The 23,016-nt window shown below is 57.6% G+C and overlaps 1 protein-coding gene across 10 annotated transcripts in view; it reads left to right on the top strand.

Annotated features, from left to right (window-relative positions):
- The first annotated feature begins 4,142 nt into the window (after window positions 1-4,142).
- DGKD (diacylglycerol kinase delta) overlaps window positions 4,143-23,016 on the top strand; it is a 193,499-nt gene continuing 174,625 nt past the window's right edge. For 5 of the 10 annotated variants that reach the window (XR_012787927.1, XR_012787928.1, XM_075569619.1 and 2 more), the window contains exons 1-2: window positions 4,144-4,317; window positions 9,229-9,339. Coding sequence is in view for 7 of the 10 variants with exons in the window: in XM_075569619.1 (XP_075425734.1) it covers window positions 4,192-4,317; window positions 9,229-9,339 (237 nt within the window). In the remaining 3 variants the exon portion in view is untranslated. Of the gene's footprint in view, window positions 4,318-9,228; window positions 9,340-23,016 lie in introns of those variants that run through there. The other 5 variants (XM_075569618.1, XM_075569623.1, XM_075569620.1 and 2 more) reach the window with 2 other exon arrangements.

Below are 23,016 nucleotides of genomic sequence, written 5' to 3'. Positions count from 1 at the left end.
GTTGCGCCCGGTGATGGCTCCCCGCTAGGTGGCGCTGTCCCCCGGGGTTGCGCTGTCCCGGCTCCCCGCTAGGTGGCGCTGTCCCCCGGGGTTGCGCTGTCCCAGCTCCCCACTAGGTGGCGCTGTCCCCCGGGTTTGCGCTGTCCCAGCTCCCCGCTAGGTGGCACTGTCCCCGGGGTTGCGCTGTCCCGGCTCCCCGCTAGGTGGCACTGTCCCCGGGGTTGCGCCCGGTGATGGCTCCCCGCTAGGTGGCGCTGTCTCCGTGGTTGCGCCCGGTGATGGCTCCCCGCTAGGTGGCGCTGTCCCCCGGGGTTGCGCCCGGTGATGGCTCCCCGCTAGGTGGCGCTGTCCCCCGGGGTTGCGCCCGGTGATGGCTCCCCGCTAGGTGGCGCTGTCCCCGGGGTTGCGCCTGGTGATGGCTCACCGCTAGGTGGCGCTGTCCCCGGGGTTGCGCTGTCCCGGCTCCCCGCTAGGTGGCGCTGTCCCCGGGGTTGCGCCCGGTGATGGCTCCCCGCTAGGTGGCGCTGTCCGCGGGGTTGCGCTCGGTGATGGCTCCCCGCTAGGTGGCGCTGTCCCCCGGGGTTGCGCCCGGTGATGGCTCCCCGCTAGGTGGCGCTGTCCCCGGGGTTGCGCTCGGTGATGGCTCCCCGCTAGGTGGCGCTGTCCCCCGGGGTTGCGCCCGGTGATGGCTCCCCGCTAGGTGGCGCTGTCCCCGGGGTTGCGCCCGGTGATGGCTCCCCGCTAGGTGGCGCTGTCCCCCGGGGTTGCGCCCGGTGATGGCTCCCCGCTAGGTGGCGCTGTCCCCCGGGGTTGCGCCCGGTGATGGCTCCCCGCTAGGTGGCGCTGTCCCCCGGGGTTGCGCCCGGTGATGGCTCCCCGCTAGGTGGCGCTGTCCCCGGGGTTGCGCCCGGTGATGGCTCCCCGCTAGGTGGCGCTGTCCCCGGGGTTGCGCTGTCCCGGCTCCCCGCTAGGTGGCACTGTCCCCGGGGTTGCGCTGTCCCGGCTCCCCGCTAGGTGGCACTGTCCCCGGGGTTGCGCTGTCCCGGCTTCCCGCTAGGTGGCGCTGTCCCCAGGGTTGCGCCCGGTGATGGCTCCCCGCTAGGTGGCGCTGTCCCCAGGGTTGCGCCCGGTGATGGCTCCCCGCTAGGTGGCGCTGTCCCCCGGGGTTGCGCTGTCCCAGCTCCCCGCTAGGTGGCGCTGTCCCCCGGGTTTGCGCTGTCCCGGCTCCCCGCTAGGTGGCGCTGTCCCCGGGGTTGCGCTGTCCCGGCTCCCCGCTAGGTGGCGCTGTCCCCGGGGTTGCGCTGTCCCGGCTCCCCACTAGGTGGCGCTATCCCCGGGGTTGCGCCCGGAGATGGCTCCCTGCTAGGTGGCGCTGTCCCCAGGGTTGCGCCCGGTGATGGCTCCCCGCTAGGTGGCACTGTACCCGGGGTTGCGCTGTCCCGGCTCCCCGCTAGGTGGCGCTGTCCCCCGGGGTTGCGCTGTCCCGGCTCCCCGCTAGGTGGCGCTGTCCCCCGGGGTTGCGCTGTCCCAGCTCCCCGCTAGGTGGCGCTGTCCCCCGGGTTTGCGCTGTCCCGGCTCCCCGCTAGGTGGCGCTGTCCCCGGGGTTGCGCTGTCCCGGCTCCCCGCTAGGTGGCGCTGTCCCCGGGGTTGCGCTGTCCCGGCTCCCCACTAGGTGGCGCTATCCCCGGGGTTGCGCCCGGTGATGGCTCCCTGCTAGGTGGCGCTGTCCCCAGGGTTGCGCCCGGTGATGGCTCCCCGCTAGGTGGCACTGTACCCGGGGTTGCGCTGTCCCGGCTCCCCGCTAGGTGGCGCTGTCCCCCGGGGTTGCGCTGTCCCGGCTCCCCGCTAGGTGGCGCTGTCCCCCGGGGTTGCGCTGTCCCAGCTCCCCGCTAGGTGGCGCTGTCCCCCGGGTTTGCGCTGTCCCGGCTCCCCGCTAGGTGGCGCTGTCCCCGGGGTTGCGCTGTCCCGGCTCCCCGCTAGGTGGCGCTGTCCCCCGGGGTTGCGCTGTCCCGGCTCCCCGCTAGGTGGCGCTGTCCCCGGGGTTGCGCTGTCCCGGCTCCCCGCTAGGTGGCGCTGTCCCCGGGGTTGCGCCCGGTGATGGCTCCCCGCTAGGTGGCGCTGTCCCCCGGGGTTGCGCTGTCCCAGCTCCCCACTACGTGGCGCTGTCCCCCGGGTTTGCGCTGTCCCAGCTCCCCGCTAGGTGGCGCTGTCCCCCGGGGTTGCGCTGTCCCGGCTCCCCGCTAGGTGGCGCTGTCCCCCGGGGTTGCGCTGTCCCAGCTCCCCACTAGGTGGCGCTGTCCCCCGGGGTTGCGCTGTCCCAGCTCCCCACTAGGTGGTGCTGTCCCCGGGGTTGTGCTGTCCCGGCTCCCCACTAGGTGGCACTGTCCCCGGGGTTGCGCTGTCCCGGCTCCCCGCTAGGTGGCGCTGTCCCCGGGGTTGCGCCCGGTGATGGCTCCCCGCTAGGTGGCGCTGTCCCCGTGGTTGCGCCCGGTGATGGCTCCCCGCTAGGTGGCGCTGTCCCCCGGGGTTGCGCCCGGTGATGGCTCCCCGCTAGGTGGCACTGTCCCCGGGGTTGCGCCCGGTGATGGCTCCCCGCTAGGTGGCGCTGTCCCCGGGGTTGCGCCTGGTGATGGCTCACCGCTAGGTGGCGCTGTCCCCGGGACTGCGCCCGGTGATGACTCCCCGCTAGGTGGCGCTGTCCCCGGGGTTGCGCCCGGTGATGGCTCCCCGCTAGGTGGCGCTGTCCCCGGGGTTGCGCTGTCCCGGCTCCCCGCTAGGTGGCGCTGTCCCCGGGGTTGCGCCCGGTGATGGCTCCCCGCTAGGTGGCGCTGTCCCCGGGGTTGCGCTCGGTGATGGCTCCCCGCTAGGTGGCGCTGTCCCCCGGGGTTGCGCCCGGTGATGGCTCCCCGCTAGGTGGCGCTGTCCCCCGGGGTTGCGCCCGGTGATGGCTCCCCGCTAGGTGGCGCTGTCCCCGGGGTTGCGCTGTCCCAGCTCCCCGCTAGGTGGCGCTGTCCCCGGGGTTGCGCAGTCCCGGCTCCCCGCTAGGTGGCGCTGTCCCCGGGGTTGTGCCCGGTGATGGCTCCCCGCTAGGTGGCGCTGTCCCCCGGGGTTGCGCCCGGTGATGGCTCCCCGCTAGGTGGCGCTGTCCCCGGGGTTGCGCCCGGTGATGGCTCCCCGCTAGGTGGCGCTGTCCCCCGGGGTTGCGCCCGGTGATGGCTCCCCGCTAGGTGGCGCTGTCCCCCGGGGTTGCGCTGTCCCGGCTCCCCGCTAGGTGGCGCTGTCCCCCGGGGTTGCGCCCGGTGATGGCTCCCCGCTAGGTGGCGCTGTCCCCCGGGGTTGCGCTGTCCCGGCTCCCCGCTAGGTGGCGCTGTCCCCGGGGTTGCGCTGTCCCGGCTCCCCGCTAGGTGGCGCTGTCCCCGGGTTTGCGCCCGGTGATGGCTCCCCGCTGGGTGGCGCTGTCCCCGGGGTTGCGCCCGGTGATGGCTCCCCGCTAGGTGGCACTGTCCCCGAGGTTGCGCCCGGTGATGGCTCCCCGCTAGGTGGCACTGTCCCCGGGGTTGCGCCCGGTGATGGCTCCCCGCTAGGTGGCGCTGTCCCCCGGGGTTGCGCTGTCCCGGCTCCCCGCTAGGTGGCGCTGTCCCCCGGGTTTGCGCTGTCCCGGCTCCCCGCTAGGTGGCGCTGTCCCCCGGGTTTGCGCTGTCCCGGCTCCCCGCTAGGTGGCGCTGTCCCCGGGGTTGCGCTGTCCCGGCTCCCCGCTAGGTGGCGCTGTCCCCGGGGTTGCGCCCGGTGATGGCTCCCCGCTAGGTGGCGCTGTCCCCCGGGGTTGCGCTGTCCCGGCTCCCCGCTAGGTGGCGCTGTCCCCGGGGTTGCGCTGTCCCGGCTCCCCGCTAGGTGGCGCTGTCCCCGGGGTTGCGCCCGGTGATGGCTCCCCGCTAGGTGGCGCTGTCCCCGGGGTTGCGCCCGGTGATGGCTCCCCGCTAGGTGGCGCTGTCCCCGGGGTTGCGCCCGGTGATGGCTCCCCGCTAGGTGGCGCTGTCCCCGGGTTTGCGCCCGGTGATGGCTCCCCGCTAGGTGGCGCTGTCCCCGGGGTTGCGCCCGGTGATGGCTCCCCGCTAGGTGGCACTGTCCCCGGGGTTGCGCCCGGTGATGGCTCCCCGCTAGGTGGCACTGTCCCCGGGGTTGCGCCCGGTGATGGCGGACTCCCTGGCGCCGGTGCTTCCCGGGGCCCCAGCGGAGGATTCATCAGACAGTGACCCGGAGCCCGAGCCGCAGAAACTGCGCAGGAAAGTGTCAACATCCGGGCAAATCCGCAGGAAGGTGAGAGAGACAGCCGGGGAGAGACAGCCGGGGGGGAGAGACAGCCGGGGGGGAGAGACAGCCGGGGGGAGAGAGACAGCCGGGGAGAGAGAGACAGCCGGGGAGAGACAGCCGGGGGGGAGAGAGAGACAGCCGGGGGGGAGAGACAGCCGGGGGGGAGAGAGAGACAGCCGGGGGGAGAGAGACAGCAGGGGAGAGACAGCCGGGGGGAGCGAGACAGCCGGGGGGGAGAGAGAGACAGCCGGGGGGGGGGAGAGAGACAGCCGGGGGGGGGGGGAGAGACAGCCGGGGAGAGACAGCCGGGGGGAGAGAGACAGCCGGGGAGAGACAGCCGGGAGGGGGGGGGAGAGAGACAGCCGGGGGGAGAGAGACAGCCGGGGAGAGAGATAGACAGCCGGGGGGAGAGAGATAGACAGCCGGGGGAAGAGAGATAGACAGCCGGGGGGAGAGAGATAGACAGCCGGGGGAGAGAGATAGACAGCCGGGGGGAGAGAGAGACAGCCGGGGGGGGGGGGGAGAGAGAGTCAGCGGGGGGGAGAGAGAGACAGCCGGGGGGGGAGAGAGAGACAGCCGGGGGGGAGAGAGAGACACGGGGGGGGGGAGAGAGAGACAGCCGGGGGGGAGAGAGAGACAGCCGGGGGGGGGGGAGAGACAGCCGGGGGGAGAGACAGCCGGGGGGGAGAGAGACAGCCGGGGAGAGACAGCCGGGAGGGGGGGGGGGAGAGAGACAGTCGGGGGGAGAGAGACAGCCGGGGGGAGAGAGACAGCCGGGGAGAGATAGACAGCCGGGGGGAGAGAGATAGACAGCCGGGGGGAGAGAGATAGACAGCCGGGGGGAGAGAGATAGACAGCCGGGGGGAGAGAGATAGACAGCCGGGGGTGAGAGAGAGACAGCCGGGGGGAGAGAGATAGACAGCCGGGGGGAGAGAGCCGGGGGTGAGAGAGAGACAGCCGGGGGGAGAGAGATAGACAGCCGGGGGGAGAGAGAGACAGCCTAGGGGGGAGAGAGAGTCAGCGGGGGGGAGAGAGAGACAGCCGGGGGGGGGGGAGAGAGAGACAGCCGGGGGGGAGAGAGAGACAGCCGGGGGGGGGAGAGAGAGACAGCCGGGGGGGGGAGAGAGAGACAGCCGGGGGGGAGAGAGAGACAGCCGGGGGGGGGAGAGAGAGACAGCCGGGGGGGGGAGAGAGAGACAGCCGGGGGGTGAGAGACAGCCGGGGGGGAGAGAGACAGCCGGGGAGAGACAGCCGGGAGGGGGGGGGGAGAGAGACAGCCGGGGGGAGAGAGACAGCCGGGGAGAGACAGCCGGGGGGGGAGAGATAGACAGCCGGGGGGAGAGAGATAGACAGCCGGGGGGAGAGAGAGAGACAGCCGGGGGGAGAGAGAGAGACAGCCGGGGGGAGAGAGAGACAGCCGGGGGGGGGAGAGAGAGTCAGCGGGGGGAGAGAGAGACAGCCGGGGGGGAGAGAGAGACAGCCGGGGGGGAGAGAGACAGCCGGGGGGAGGGTGGGGGAGAGAGTCGGACAGCCGGGGGGAGAGAGACAGCCGGGGAGAGAGTCAGACAGCCGGGGGAGAGGGATTTAAGAGAGAGACAGAGGGGAGGGGGGGAGAGAGAGCTGGAATGGAGAGGGACATCATCCAGGGGCAGAGGAGACAGACCAGGTACAGGAAAGAGACATCCTGAATAGGCAGAGACCACTAACAGGCCTGGGAGAGGAGAGAGACATCCTAAATAAGCAGATCATGACCAGGTAGAGAGACATCCTGAATAGGCAGAGAGACCTCTAACAGACAGGCCTGGGAGAGGAGAGAGACGTCCTGAATAGGCAGATAATGACCACCAAGAGACAGCCCATGGAGAGAAAAGAGACATCATGTAGAGAGAGAGGTTGGAGACCACCGAGAGATGGGCAGAGACAGAGAGAGACCACCAAGAGACAGCACAGGGAGAGAAAAGAGACATCATGTAGAGAGAGAGGTTGGAAACCACCGAGAGACAGGCAGAGGCAGACCACCAAGAGACAGCCCAAGGAGAGAAAAGAGACATGTAGAGAGAGAGGTTGGAGACCACTGAGAGACAGGCAGAGAGAGACCACCAAGAGACAGCCCAGGGAAAGGAATGGAACCCATTAATAGCGAAAGCAGGTTCGGTAGAGGAGACAGAGGGAATGTGACATGAGAGGCCAGAGAGTGTCACCCGGGGCTGTCTATCGGAGAGAGGCTGGGATACTGCTGGGGCATCGGAGACCAAGAAGTGTCTGTGTATAGCAGTGATATCAGCCAGACTGTGTATACACTATCTATCTACCTACGTATATATCTATCTACCTACCTATATATCTATATCTATACCTATCTATCTACCTACCTATATATCTACCTACCTATATATTTATATCTATCTATACCTATCTATCTACCTACCTATATATCTACCTACCTATATATTTATATCTATCTATACCTATCTACCTACCTATATATCTATCTACCTATACCTATCTATCTACCTACCTAGATATCTATCTATCTACCTAGATATCTATCTATCTACCTATCTATCTATCTATCTATCTATCTATCTATCTATCTATCTATCTATCTATCTATCTATCTATCTATCTATCTATCTATCTTGAGAGGGGCCTAAAATGAAGAGAGAATGAGACCTATGAGAGAGAGATAATGGTGCCAAGAGAGACAGACGGGCATTATTAGTTCCTTCCCCCAGGAAACATACATGCACATGTCTCATGCGTGTTCTGTGTGTGGGAGGGGATAGGATGGAGATACAAGCAGAAGCACACACTGTGATCATTAGAGAGAAATAGGCACAGGGCCCATATTCGCTAAACAATGCTACACTTTAGCATGCGCTAACGCCTATTCAAATGAATGGGAGTTAATAAGACGTGCTAAAGCTGAGAGAGAGAGACATAAACACAGAGACACACACACACACAGAGAGACACACACAGAGAGGGAGACACACACACACACACAGAGACACACACACACACACAGAGACACACACACACACACAGAGACACACACACACACAGAGAGACACACACAGAGGGAGACACACACACACACACACACACACACAGAGACACACACACAGAGAGAGACACACACACAGAGAGAGACACACACAGAGAGAGACACACACAGAGAGAGACACACACAGAGAGAGACACACACAGAGAGAGAGACACACACAGAGAGAGAGACACACACACAGAGAGAGACACACACACACAGAGAGAGACACACACACACAGAGAGAGACACACAGACACAGAGAGAGACACACATAGAGAGACATACACACAGTGAGGGACATACACACAGTGAGGGAGAGAGACATACACAGAGAGAGAGAGAGACATACACAGAGAGAGAGAGAGACATATACACACAGAGAGAGACATATACACACAGAGAGAGAGATAGAGACACACACACACACACACACACACACACACACACACACACACACACACACACACACACACACACACACACCATATATACAGGCATACCCCGGTTTAAGGACACTCACTTTAAGTACACTCACGAGTAAGTACATATCGCTAAATAGGAAAACGGCAGCTCACGCATGCGCCTGTCAGCACGTCCTGAACAGCAATACCGGCTCCCTACCTGTACCGAAGCTGTGCGCAAGCGGGGAGACTATAGAGCCTGTTACACATGCCTTATTTACATCAGTTAAGCACGTATATGATGATTGCAGTACTGTACATGCATCGATAAGTGGGGAAAGGGTAGTGCTTCACTTTAAGTACATTTTCGCTTTACATACAGTACATGCTCCGGTCCCATTGCGTATGTTAATGCGGGGTATGCCTGTACTGTGCTGAGAGAGAGACATACACACAGAGAGAGACAGCATATATACTGTGCTGAGAGAGAGAGAGACACGACATGCATAGACATACAGAGAGAGACATGAACCACAGAGAGAGAGATAGAGAGAGAGACATGCAGAGAGAGAGAAATTCAGTGAGCGGCTCAGTGAGTAAAGATTTTGGGCAAGTCACTTTATCTCCCTGTGCCTCAGGCACCAAAAACATAGATTGTAAGCTCCACGGGGCAGGGACCTGGGCCTGCAAAATGTCTCTGTAACAATTCTATGTGCTGCGTACCGCGCGCTGTCATAGCGAGGAAAGCGCTATATGAAATAAAGTTATTATAACATGGGGGGGAGAGACGATATGCAGACATAGTGAGAGAAAGAGATGCCATGGAGACATACACCGCCCGCTCGCGCACACCGCCCGCTCGCGCACACCGCCCGCTCACGCACACCGCCCACTCGCACACACCGCCCGCTCACGCACACTGCCCGCTCGCACACAGCATGAGCTCGCACACACCGCCCGCTCGCACACACCGCCCGCTCGCACACACCGCCCGCTCGCGCACACCGCCCGCTCGCGCACACCGCCCGCTCGCGCACACCGCCCGCTCACGCACACCGCCCACTCGCACACACCGCCTGCTCACGCACACTGCCCGCTCGCACACAGCATGAGCTCGCACACACCGCCCGCTCGCACACACCGCGTGCGCATACACCGCCCGCTCGCACACACCACGCGCTCGCACACACCGCCCGCTCGCACACGGGCCCTCGCACACACCGCGCGCTCTCGCACACCACCCGCTCGCACACACCGCCCGCTCGCACACGGGCCCTCGCACACACCGCGCGCTCTCGCACACCGCCCGCTCTCGCACACACCGCCCGCTCGCACACGGGCCCTCGCACACACTGCGCGCTCTCGCATACCGCCCGCTCGCACGCACGCACACACACATTGATGCTATAGATGCATCATGTAGAGGAGGCAGAGGATGTAATTCTGTGCTCGCTCTGCCTTCTTTAGACGATTGTGAAGGAAGGTCACCTGCAGAAGCAAACCAGCTCCTTCCAGCGATGGAGGAGGCGCTACTTCAAACTGCGCGGGAGGACGCTCTATTACGCCAAGACTGCCAAGGTGAGCGTGGGCGGGAGGACCTCATCTGGGCAATGTGTAACCCTGTCATACACTCTAATCTGGGGACATGATAAGGGTTTTATTCCAACATCACTGCTTACCCCCTTACTGCCAGAGCAGCATCACTGCATCACTGCTTACCCCCTTACTGCCAGAGCAGCATCACTGCATCACTGCATCACTGCTTACCCCCTTACTGCCAGAGCGGCATCACTGCTTACCCCCTTACTGCCAGAGCAGCATCACTGCTTACCCCCTTACTGCCAGAGCAGCATCACTGCATCACTGCATCACTGCTTACCCCCTTACTGCCAGAGCGGCATCACTGCTTACCCCCTTACTGCCAGAGCAGCATCACTGCATCACTGCATCACTGCTTACCCCCTTACTGCCAGAGCAGCATCACTGCATCACTGCTTACCCCCTTACTGCCAGAGCTGTATCACTGCATCACTGCTTACCCCCTTACTGCCAGAGCAGCATCAATGCATCGCTGCTTACCCCCTTACTGCCAGAGCGGCATCACTGCATCACTGCTTACCCCCTTACTGCCAGAGCAGCATCACTGCTTACCCCCTTACTGCCAGAGCAGCATCACTGCATCACTGCTTACCCCCTTACTGCCAGAGCTGTATCACTGCATCACTGCTTACCCCCTTACTGCCAGAGCGGCATCAATACATCGCTGCTTACCCCCTTACTGCCAGAGCGGCATCAATACATCGCTGCTTACCCCCTTACTGCCAGAGCGGCATCAATGCATCACTGCTTACCCCCTTACTGCCAGAGCGGCATCACTGCATCACTGCTTACCCCCTTACTGCCAGAGCGGCATCAATACATCGCTGCTTACCCCCTTACTGCCAGAGCGGCATCAATGCATCACTGCTTACCCCCTTACTGCCAGAGCAGCATCACTGCATCACTGCTTACCCCCTTACTGCCAGAGCGGCATCACTGCATCACTGCTTACCCCCTTACTGCCAGAGCGGCATCAATGCATCACTGCTTACCCCCTTACTGCCAGAGCAGCATCACTGCTTACCCCCTTACTGCCAGAGCGGTATCACTGCATCACTGCTTACCCCCTTACTGCCAGAGCGGCATCATTGCTTACCCCCTTACTGCCAGAGCGGCATCTATGCATCAATGCATCAATGCATCACTGCTTACCCCCTTACTGCCAGAGCGGCATCAATGTATCACTGCTTACCCCCTTACTGCCAGAGCGGCATCACTGCATCACTGCTTACCCCCTTACTGCCAGAGCAGCATCACTGCTTACCCCCTTACTGCCAGAGCAGCATCACTGCTTACCCCCTTACTGCCAGAGCGGTATCACTGCATCACTGCTTACCCCCTTACTGCCAGAGCGGCATCATTGCTTACCCCCTTACTGCCAGAGCGGCATCTATGCATCAATGCATCAATGCATCACTGCTTACCCCCTTACTGCCAGAGCAGCATCAATTCATCACTGCTTACCCCCTTACTGCCAGAGCGGCATCACTGCATCACTGCTTACCCCCTTACTGCCAGAGCGGCATCAATGCATCACTGCTTACCCCCTTACTGCCAGAGCAGCATCAATGCTTACTCCCTTACTGCCAGAGCAGCATCAATGCATCGCTGCTTACCCCCTTACTGCCAGAGCGGCATCAATGCATCACTGCTTACCCCCTTACTGGCAGAGCAGCATCAATGCATCACTGCTTACACCCTTACTGCCAGAGCGGCATCACTGCATCACTGCTTACCCCCTTACTGCCAGAGCAGTATCACTGCATCACTGCTTACCCCCTTACTGCCAGAGCGGCATCAATGCATCACTGCTTACCCCCTTACTGCCAGAGCAGCATCACTGCTTACCCCCTTACTGCCAGAGCAGCATCACTGCTTACCCCCTTACTGCCAGAGCAGCATCACTGCATCGCTGCTTACCCCCTTACTGCCAGAGCAGCATCACTGCATCACTGCTTACCCCCTTACTGCCAGAGCAGTATCACTGCATCACTGCTTACCCCCTTACTGCCAGAGTGGCATCAATGCATCACTGCTTACCCCCATACTGCCAGAGCGGCATCAATGCATCACTGCTTACCCCCTTACTGCCAGAGCGGCATCACTGCATCACTGCTTACCCCCTTACTGCCAGAGTGGCATCAATGCATCACTGCTTACCCCCTTACTGCCAGAGCGGCATCAATGCATCACTGCTTACCCCCTTACTGCCAGAGCGGCATCACTGCATCACTGCTTACCCCCTTACTGCCAGAGCAGCATCACTGCATCACTGCTTACCCCCTTACTGCCAGAGCAGTATCACTGCATCACTGCTTACCCCCTTACTGCCAGAGTGGCATCAATGCATCACTGCTTACCCCCTTACTGCCAGAGCGGCATCAATGCATCACTGCTTACCCCCTTACTGCCAGAGCGGCATCACTGCATCACTGCTTACCCCCTTACTGCCAGAGCGGCATCAATGCATCACTGCTTACCCCCTTACTGCCAGAGCGGCATCACTGCATCACTGCTTACCCCCTTACTGCCAGAGCGGCATCAATGCATCACTGCTTACCCCCTTACTGCCAGAGCGGCATCACTGCATCACTGCTTACCCCCTTACTGCCAGAGCAGCATCACTGCATCACTGCTTACCCCCTTACTGCCAGAGCAGCATCACTGCATCACTGCTTACCCCCTTACTGCCAGAGCGGCATCACTGCATCACTGCTTAACCCCTTACTGCCAGAGCAGCATCAATACATCGCTGCTTACCCCTTTACTGCCAGAGCAGCCTCACTGCATCACTGCTTACCCCCTTACTGCCAGAGCGGCATTACTGCATCAGTGCTTACCCCCTTACTGCCAGAGCGGCATCACTGCTTACCCCCTCACTGCCAGAGCTGCATCGCTGCTTACCCCCTTACTGCCAGAGCGGCATCACTGCTTACCCCCTCACTGCCAGAGCTGCATCACTGCTTACCCCCTTACTGCCAGAGCGGCATCACTGCTTACCCCCTCACTGCCAGAGCTGCATCGCTGCTTACCCCCTTACTGCCAGAGCAGCATCACTGCTTACCCCCTTACTGCCAGAGCAGCATCACTGCATCACTGCTTACACCCTTACTGCAGAGCAGCATCGCTGTATCACTGCTTACCCCCTTACTGCCAGAGCGGCATCAATGCATCACTGCTTACCCCGTTACTGCCAGAGCGGCATCAATGCATAACTGCTTACCCCCTTACTGCCGGAGCAGCATCACTGCTTACCCCCTTACTGCCAGAGTGGCATCACTGCATCACTGCTTACCCCCTTACTGCCAGAGCAGCATCACTGCATCACTGCTTACCCCCTTACTGCCAGAGCGGCATCACTGCTTACCCCCTTACTGCCAGAGCAGCATCACTGCTTACCCCCTTACTGCCAGAGCAGCATCACTGATTACCCCCTTACTGCCAGAGCAGCATCACTGCATCACTGCATCACTGCTTACCCCCTTACTGCCAGAGCAGCATCACTGCATCACTGCTTACCCCCTTACTGCCAGAGCTGTATCACTGCATCACTGCTTACCCCCTTACTGCCAGAGCAGCATCACTGCATCACTGCTTACCCCCTTACTGCCAGAGCAGCATCACTGCATCACTGCTTACCCCCTTACTGCCAGAGCAGCATCAATGCATCACTGCTTACCCCCTTACTGCCAGAGCAGCATCACTGCTTACCCCCTTACTGCCAGAGCGGCATCACTGCATCACTGCTTACCCCCTTACTGCCAGAGCAGCATCACTGCTTACCCCCTTACTGCCAGAGCGGCATCACTGCATCACTGCTTACCCCCTTACTGCCAGAGCTGTATCACTGCATCGCTGCTTACCCCCTTACTGCCAGAGCGGCATCACTGCATCACTGCTTACCCCCTTACTGCCAGAGCAGCATCACTGCATCACTGCTTACCCCCTTACTGCCAGAGCAGCATCACTGCATCACTGCTTACCCCCTTACTGCCAGAGCTGTATCACTGCATCACTGCTTACCCCCTTACTGCCAGAGCAGCATCACTGCATCACTGCTTACCCCTTTACTGCCCGAGCAGCATCAATGCATCACTGCTTACCCCCTTACTGCCAGAGCAGCATCACTGCTTACCCCCTTACTGCCAGAGCGGCATCACTGCATCACTGCTTACCCCCTTACTGCCAGAGCTGTATCACTGCATCGCTGCTTACCCCCTTACTGCCAGAGCGGCATCACTGCATCACTGCTTACCCCCTTACTGCCAGAGCAGCATCACTGCATCACTGCTTACCCCCTTACTGCCAGAGCAGCATCAATGCTTACCCCCTTACTGCCAGAGCAGCATCACGGCTTACCCCCTTACTGCCAGAGCAGCATCACTGCTTACCCCCTTACTGCCAGAGCGGCATCACTGCTTACCCCCTTACTGCCAGAGCAGCATCACTGCTTACCCCCTTACTGCCAGAGCGGCATCACTGCTTACTCCCTTACTGCCAGAGCAGCATCACTGCTTACCCCCTTACTGCCAGAGCAGCATCACTGATTACCCCCTTACTGCCAGAGCAGCATCACTGCATCACTGCTTACCCCCTTACTGCCAGAGCAGCATCACTGCATCACTGCTTACCCCCTTACTGCCAGAGCTGTATCACTGCATCACTGCTTACCCCCTTACTGCCAGAGCAGCATCACTGCATCACTGCTTACCCCCTTACTGCCAGAGCAGCATCACTGCATCACTGCTTACCCCCTTACTGCCAGAGCAGCATCACTGCTTACCCCCTTACTGCCAGAGCAGCATCACTGCTTACCCCCTTACTGCCAGAGCGGCATCACTGCATCACTGCTTACCCCCTTACTGCCAGAGCTGTATCACTGCATCGCTGCTTACCCCCTTACTGCCAGAGCGGCATCACTGCATCACTGCATCACTGCTTACCCCCTTACTGCCAGAGCAGCATCACTGCATCACTGCTTACCCCCTTACTGCCAGAGCAGCATCACTGCATCACTGCTTACCCCCTTACTGCCAGAGCAGCATCAATGCTTACCCCCTTACTGCCAGAGCAGCATCACGGCTTACCCCCTTACTGTCAGAGCAGCATCACTGCTTACCCCCTTACTGCCAGAGCGGCATCACTGCTTACCCCCTTACTGCCAGAGCGGCATCACTGCATCACTGCTTACCCCCTTACTGCCAGAGCAGCATCACTGCTTACCCCCTTACTCAGAAAAAGGGAAAAGGGGAAACACAAATGGATGTGCCCCCTAAAAGAATTCACTTAAATGCACACCAACAAAGTGTAAAAATTAACTTTTAATAAATTTACGTAAAACATATATTACCAAAGTAATGTGTAATGTGAATTTAAAAATGTATTAAATCAACGCTATCAAGCATCCATTGCCTCAATTAGAGAGTCATACTATCCCAGTTGACCACTCAATGTTAGTGGGATATAGAGGATGATGGATGCTGTGAGTCAGGGTGTTAACCCCTCTGGAGCAACGGTGAGACCGGATGGTGAAAAGTATATATAAATATTCACAAGTGAGTGGCCGACGGATTAAATATCCAGCTTTCTTGCTAAATTCACATCACTACGCACTTCAATAAAAATTAGCACTATATTGGAATTAGAGTGCTAAAGTGGTAGAGCTAGCAGATACACTAGTAAAGATGGTAAATTCACTGTATCACAAAACTGCCAAACACAGCAGTACTAGGGTGAATTCACAGTACTGAACTGTGAAAACGCCTCACATGGAGAGCAAGAAATGCAGGCACACTGACTAAAAATAAATGAATAAATAACTGACTACTAGGGTCTAGTAGGACCAGGAGACTGCAGACACTACATTAAAACAGCTCCAAGTAGGAGACTGACAACATTGCGCGTCCAACGCGCGTTTCCCTCCAGCAAAGGAGCTTCTTCAGGGACAAATTTTTAATAGATTTACTTAAAACATATATTACCAAAGAGTTGTGTACTGTGAGTTTATATACTAAATTTGTCCCTGAAGAAGCTCCTTTGCTGGAGGGAAACGCGCGTTGGACGCGCAATGTTGTCAGTCTCCTACTTGGAGCTGTTTTAATGCTCTCCATGTGAGGCGTTTTACACTTTGTTGGTGTGCATTTAAGTGAATTCTTTTAGGGGGCACATCCATTTTGTGTTTCCCCTTTTCCCTTTTTCTGATTCACTTTATAGTTCACAGTTTGCACCCACCATTTGATTACCTATTTATATACCCAATTACTTTACCCAATTAGTATGGTCTTGTGATCACTCCCTATCTCTTTTGTTGTTTCTTACCCCCTTACTGCCAGAGCAGCATCACTGCTTACCCCCTTACTGCCAGAGCAGCATCACTGCTTACCCCCTTACTGCCAGAGCAGCATCACTGCTTACCCCCTTATTGCCAGAGCAGCATCACTGCTTACCCCCTTACTGCCAGAGCAGCATCACTGCTTACCCCCTTACTGCCAGAGCAGCATCACTGCTTACCCCCTTACTGCCAGAGCAGCATCACTGCTTACCCCCTTACTGCCAGAGCGGCATCACTGCTTACCCCCTTACTGCCAGAGCGGCATCACTGCTTACCCCCTTACTGCCAGAGCGGCATCACTGCATCACTGCCTACCCCCTTACTGCCAGAGCAGCATCACTGCTTACCCCCTTACTGCCAGAGCGGCATCACTGCTTACCCCCTTACTGCCAGAGCGGCATCACTGCTTACCCCCTTACTGCCAGAGCGGCATCACTGCCTACCCCCTTACTGCCAGAGATAATAGAAGAACCAGGGGAGCGTTGATACCTTAAAAAGAAATAAAATACATAGTGCAACACTGTGGCAATATGTCAATGGGAGCTCCCAAAAGAGCACTTCTACTGTGAAATAATTAACAGACTAGAGTGCCACAGATGGAGGCTAAAAGGAGGAGGTGTAATCTCAAGGAAGAGAGACACACACGGAGCTCAGATAAAAACACACAGTTTATCCAAACACAATAAAAGTGGAGGCTTACAAGATCCCAATGGGATAACAGCATAGGACGTTGGTGATCGCAATTTCACATAACAGCGTCTCTACTGCATCAAACCGCCACAGTGCATCGAAGCCTGCAGCCGACACGTCACTTCCGGTCTTGGTAGCCGATACGTCACTTCCGGTGTCGCCGCCGGTTTGAAAATGACTTCACGGGAATCCAGGCAATCTCTCCCTCTAAGAACCAACACGAAGGAGTAGTGATCACAGGACCATACTAATTGAATAAAGTAATTGAATACGTGAATAAGGTAATCAAATTGTGGGTGCAAACTGTGAACTGAAAAGTGAATCAGAAAAAGGGAAGGGGAAACACAAAATGAATGTGCCCCCTAAAAGAATTGACTAAACTGCACACCAACGAAGTGTAAAATTAACTTTTAATAGATTTACTTAAAACATATATCACCAAAGAGTTGTGTACTGTGAGTTTAAAAATAAATTAAATCAACACTACCGAGCATCCGTGTCATCAATTGTAGGATTATACTATCGCAGTTAACAACTTGATGTTGGTGGGATATAGAGGACAGGGGGTGCTATGAGACAGGGTATTAACCCCTCTGGAGCAACTGTGAGACCAGATGGTAAGTGTATATATATATATGTACAAGTAAGCGACCAGTGGATTGAATGAATATCCAGCTACCCTGCTATATTGGTATCACTAGGCACTTCAATGAAAAATTAACAGTGTTTAAAGTGCAAGTGCTTAAGTGATAGAGCTGACACATGCAGTGATAATGATAGTAAATTCACAGCATAATGAAGCTGACAACCACAGCAATATTAAAGTGAGTTCACAGTATAAGTTCTGTGAAAACACCTGTCATGGAGTGCAGGAAATGCAGGCATACTGACTGTAAAAAATAAATAACTGACTACTAGGGTGTACACAGATAGAACCAGGAGACTGCAGACACTACATTAAAACAGCTCCAAGTAGGAGACTGACAACATTGCGCGTCCAACGCGCGTTTCCCTCCAGCAAAGGAGCTTCTTCAGGGACAAATTTAGTATATAAACTCACAGTACACAACTCTTTGGTAATATATGTTTTAAGTAAATCTATTAAAAGTTAACTTTTACACTTCGTTGGTGTGCAGTTTAGTCAATTCTTTTAGGGGGCACATTAATTTTGTGTTTCCCCTTCCCTTTTTCTGAATCTCTCCCTCTCAATCGTAGGGTCACGCCCTACGCGTTTCGCTGTTCTGAATGACGGCTTCGTCAGGAGTCTTACTGCCAGAGCAGCATCAATGCATCACTGCTTACCCCCTTACTGCCAGAGCAGTATCAATGCATCGCTGCTTACCCCCTTACTGCCAGAGCAGCATCACTGCTTACCCCCTTACTGCCAGAGCGGCATCAATGCATCACTGCTTACCCCCTTACTGCCAGAGCTGCATCACTGCTTACCCCCTTACTGCCAGAGCAGCATCACTGCATCACTGCTTACCCCCTTACTGCCAGAGCGGCATCACTGCTTACCCCCTTACTGCCAGAGCAGCATCACTGCATCACTGCTTACCCCCTTACTGCCAGAGCTGTATCACTGCATCACTGCTTACCCCCTTACTGCCAGAGCGGCATCACTGCTTACCCCCTTACTGCCAGAGCGGCATCACTGCTTACCCCCTTACTGCCAGAGCAGCATCAATGCATCACTGCTTACCCCCTTACTGCCAGAGCTGCATCACTGCTTACCCCCTTACTGCCAGAGCAGCATCACTGCTTACCCCCTTACTGCCAGAGCAGCATCACTGCATCACTGCTTACCCCCTTACTGCCAGAGCGGCATCACTGCTTACCCCCTTACTGCCAGAGCAGCATCAATGCATCACTGCTTACCCCCTTACTGCCAGAGCTGCATCACTGCTTACCCCCTTACTGCCAGAGCAGCATCACTGCTTACCCCCTTACTGCCAGAGCAGCATCACTGCATCACTGCTTACCCCCTTACTGCCAGAGCTGCATCGCTGCTTACCGCCTTACTGCCAGAGCGGCATCACTGCTTACCCCCTTACTGCCAGAGCAGCATCACTGCATCACTGCTTACCCCCTTACTGCCAGAGCAGCATCACTGCATCACTGCTTACCCCCTTACTGCCAGAGCTGTATCACTGCATCACTGCTTACCCCCTTACTGCCAGAGCAGCATCAATGCTTACCCCCTTACTGCCAGAGCAGCATCACTGCATCACTGCTTACTCCCTTACTGCCAGAGCGGCATCACTGCATCACTGCTTACCCCCTTACTGCCAGGGCGGCATCACTGCTTACCCCCTTACTGCCAGAGCAGCATCAATGCATCAATGCATCAATGCATCACTGCTTACCCCCGTACTGCCAGAGCAGCATCAATGCATCACTGCTTACCCCCTTACTGCCAGAGCGGCATCAATGTATCACTGCTTACCCCCTTACTGCCAGAGCGGCATCACTGCATCACTGCTTACCCCCTTACTGCCAGAGCGGCATCAATGCATCACTGCTTACCCCCTTACTGCCAGAGCGGCATCAATGCATCACTTCTTACCCCCTTACTGTCAGTGCAGCATCAATACATCGCTGCTTACCCCCTTACTACCAGAGCAGCATCGCTGCATCGCTGCTTACCCCCTTACTGCCAGAGCAGCATCACTGCATCACTGCTTACCCCCTTACTGCCAGAGCTGTATCACTGCATCACTGCTTACCCCCTTACTGCCAGAGCTGTATCACTGCATCACTGCTTACCCCCTTACTGCCAGAGCAGCATCACTGCATCACTGCTTACCCCCTTACTGCCAGAGCTGTATCACTGCATCACTGCTTACCCCCTTACTGCCAGAGCAGCATCACTGCTTACCCCCTTACTGCCAGAGCAGCATCACTGCATCACTGCTTACCCCCTTACTGCCAGTGCAGCATCAATGCATCGCTGCTTACCCCCTTACTGCCAGAGCAGCATCAATGCATTGCTGCTTACCCCCTTACTGCCAGAGCTGTATCAATGCATCACTGCTTACCCCCTTACTGCCAGTGCAGCATCAATGCATCGCTGCTTACCCCCTTACTGCCAGAGCAGCATCAATGCATCGCTGCTTACCCCCTTACTGCCAGAGCGGCATCACTGCTTACCCCCTTTCTGCCAGAGCAGCATCAATGCATCACTGCTTACCCCCTTACTGCCAGAGCAGCATCACTGCTTACCCCCTTACTGCCAGAGCAGCATCACTGCTTACCCCCTTACTGCCAGAGCAGCATCACTGCTTACCCCCTTACTGCCAGAGCGGCATCACTGCTTACCCCCTTACTGCCAGAGCAGCACCACTGCTTACCCCCTTACTGCCAGAGCAGCATCACTGCTTACCCCCTTACTGCCAGAGCAGCATCAATGCATCACTGCTTACCCCCTTACTGCCAGAGCAGCATCACTGCTTACCCCCTTACTGCCAGAGTGGCATCAATGCATCACTGCTTACCCCCTTACTGCCAGAGCAGCATCAATGCATCACTGCTTATCCCCTTACTGCCAGAGCGGCATCACTGCATCACTGCTTATCCCCTTACTGCCAGAGCGGCATCACTGCATCACTGCTTACCCCCTTACTGCCAGAGCGGCATCACTGCTTACCCCCTTACTGCCAGAGCGGCATCAATGCATCGCTGCTTACCCCCTTACTGCCAGAGCGGCATCACTGCATCACTGCTTACCCCCGTACTGCCAGAGCAGCATCAATGCATCACTGCTTACCCCCTTACTGCCAGAGCGGCATCAATGCATCGCTGCTTACCCCCTTACTGCCAGAGCGGCATCACTGCTTACCCCCTTACTGCCAGAGCGGCATCACTGCATCACTGCTTACCCCCTTACTGCCAGAGCGGCATCAATGCATCACTGCTTACCCCCTTACTGCCAGAGCAGCATCAAAGCATCGCTGCTTACCCCCTTACTGCCAGAGCAGCATCAATGCATCACTGCTTACCCCCTTACTGCCAGAGCAGCATCACTGCATCACTGCTTACCCCCTTACTGCCAGAGCAGCATCACTGCATCACTGCTTACCCCCTTACTGCCAGAGCAGCATCAATGCTTACTCCCTTACTGCCAGAGCAGCATCACTGCATCACTGCTTACCCCCTTACTGCCAGAGCGGCATCACTGCTTACCCCCTTACTGCCAGAGCAGCATCAAAGCATCGCTGCTTACCCCCTGTCTGCCAGAGCAGCATCACTGCATCACTGCTTACCCCCTTACTGCCAGAGCGGCATCACTGCATCACTGCTTACCCCCTTACTGCCAGAGCGGCATCACTGCTTACCCCCTTACTGCCAGAGCAGCATCAATGCATCACTGCTTACCCCCGTACTGCCAGAGCAGCATCAATGCATCACTGCTTACCCCCTTACTGCCAGAGCAGCATCAATTCATCACTGCTTACCCCCTTACTGCCAGAGCGGCATCACTGCATCACTGCTTACCCCCTTACTGCCAGAGTGGCATCAATGCATCACTGCTTACCCCCATACTGCCAGAGCTGCATCAATGCATCACTGCTTACCCCCTTACTGCCAGTGCAGCATCAATACATCGCTGCTTCCCCCTTACTACCAGAGCAGCATCGCTGCATCACTGCTTACCCCATTACTGCCAGAGCAGCATCACTGCATCACTGCTTACCCCCTTACTGCCAGAGCTGTATCACTGCATCACTGCTTACCCCCTTACTGCCAGAGCAGCATCACTGCTTACCCCCTTACTGCCAGAGCAGCATCACTGCATCACTGCTTACCCCCTTACTGCCAGAGCAGCATCACTGCATCACTGCTTACCCCCTTACTGCCAGAGCAGCATCACTGCTTACCCCCTTTCTGCCAGAGCAGCATCACTGCATCACTGCTTACCCCCTTACTGCCAGAGCGGCATCACTGCTTACCCCCTTTCTGCCAGAGCAGCATCAATGCATCACTGCTTACCCCCTTACTGCCAGAGCAGCATCACTGCTTACCCCCTTACTGCCAGAGCAGCATCACTGCTTACCCCCTTACTGCCAGAGCAGCATCACTGCTTACCCCCTTACTACCAGAGCAGCATCACTGCTTACCCCCTTACTGCCAGAGCAGCATCACTGCTTACCCCCTTACTGCCAGAGCAGCATCACTGCATCACTGCTTACCCCCTTACTGCCAGAGCAGCATCACTGCATCACTGCTTACCCCCTTACTGCCAGAGCTGTATCACTGCATCACTGCTTACCCCCTTACTGCCAGAGCAGCATCACTGCTTACCCACTTACTGCCAGAGCAGCATCACTGCATCACTGCTTACCCCATTACTGCCAGAGCAGCATCACTGCTTACCCCCTTACTGCCAGAGCAGCATCACTGCATCACTGCTTACCCCCTTACTGCCAGAGCGGCATCACTGCTTACCCCCTTACTGCCAGAGCGGCATCACTGCTTACCCCCTTACTGCAAGAGCGGCATCACTGCATCACTGCTTACTCCCTTACTGCCAGAGCGGCATCACTGCTTACCCCCTTACTGCCAGAGCAGCATCAATGCATCAATGCATCAATGCATCACTGCTTACCCCCGTACTGCCAGAGCAGCATCAATGCATCACTGCTTACCCCCTTACTGCCAGAGCGGCATCAATGTATCACTGCTTACCCCCTTACTGCCAGAGCAGCATCAATTCATCACTGCTTACCCCCTTACTGCCAGAGCGGCATCACTGCATCACTGCTTACCCCCTTACTGCCAGAGTGGCATCAATGCATCACTGCTTACCCCCTTACTGCCAGAGCGGCATCAATGCATCACTGCTTACCCCCTTACTGCCAGTGCAGCATCAATACATCGCTGCTTACCCCCTTACTACCAGAGCAGCATCGCTGCATCACTGCTTACCCCATTACTGCCAGAGCAGCATCACTGCATCACTGCTTACCCCCTTACTGCCAGTGCTGTATCACTGCATCACTGCTTACCCCCTTACTGCCAGAGCAGCATCACTGCTTACCCCCTTACTGCCAGAGCAGCATCACTGCATCACTGCTTACCCCCTTACTGCCAGAGCAGCATCACTGCTTACCCCCTTACTGCCAGAGCGGCATCACTGCTTACCCCCTTACTGCCAGAGCGGCATCACTGCTTACCCCCTTACTGCCAGAGCGGCATCACTGCATCACTGCTTACCCCCTTACTGCCAGAGCTGTGTCACTGCATCGCTGCTTACCCCCTTACTGCCAGAGCGGCATCACTGCATCACTGCTTACCCCCTTACTGCCAGAGCAGCACCACTGCATCACTGCTTACCCCCTTACTGCCAGAGCGGCATCACTGCTTACCCCCTTTCTGCCAGAGCAGCATCAATGCATCACTGCTTACCCCCTTACTGCCAGAGCAGCATCACTGCTTACCCCCTTACTGCCAGAGCAGCATCACTGCTTACCCCCTTACTGCCAGAGCAGCATCACTGCTTACCCCCTTACTGCCAGAGCAGCATCACTGCTTACCCCCTTACTGCCAGAGCAGCATCACTGCTTACCCCCATACTGCCAGAGCAGCATCACTGCATCACTGCTTACCCCCTTACTGCCAGAGCAGCATCACTGCAT

The sequence above is a fragment of the Ascaphus truei genome, chromosome 14 (genome assembly GCF_040206685.1).
Source record: "Ascaphus truei isolate aAscTru1 chromosome 14, aAscTru1.hap1, whole genome shotgun sequence".
Lineage (NCBI taxonomy): Eukaryota > Metazoa > Chordata > Amphibia > Anura > Ascaphidae > Ascaphus > Ascaphus truei.
The sequence above is the reverse complement of the archived record's forward strand: the minus strand, read 5'-3'. Positions and strand labels throughout refer to the sequence as shown.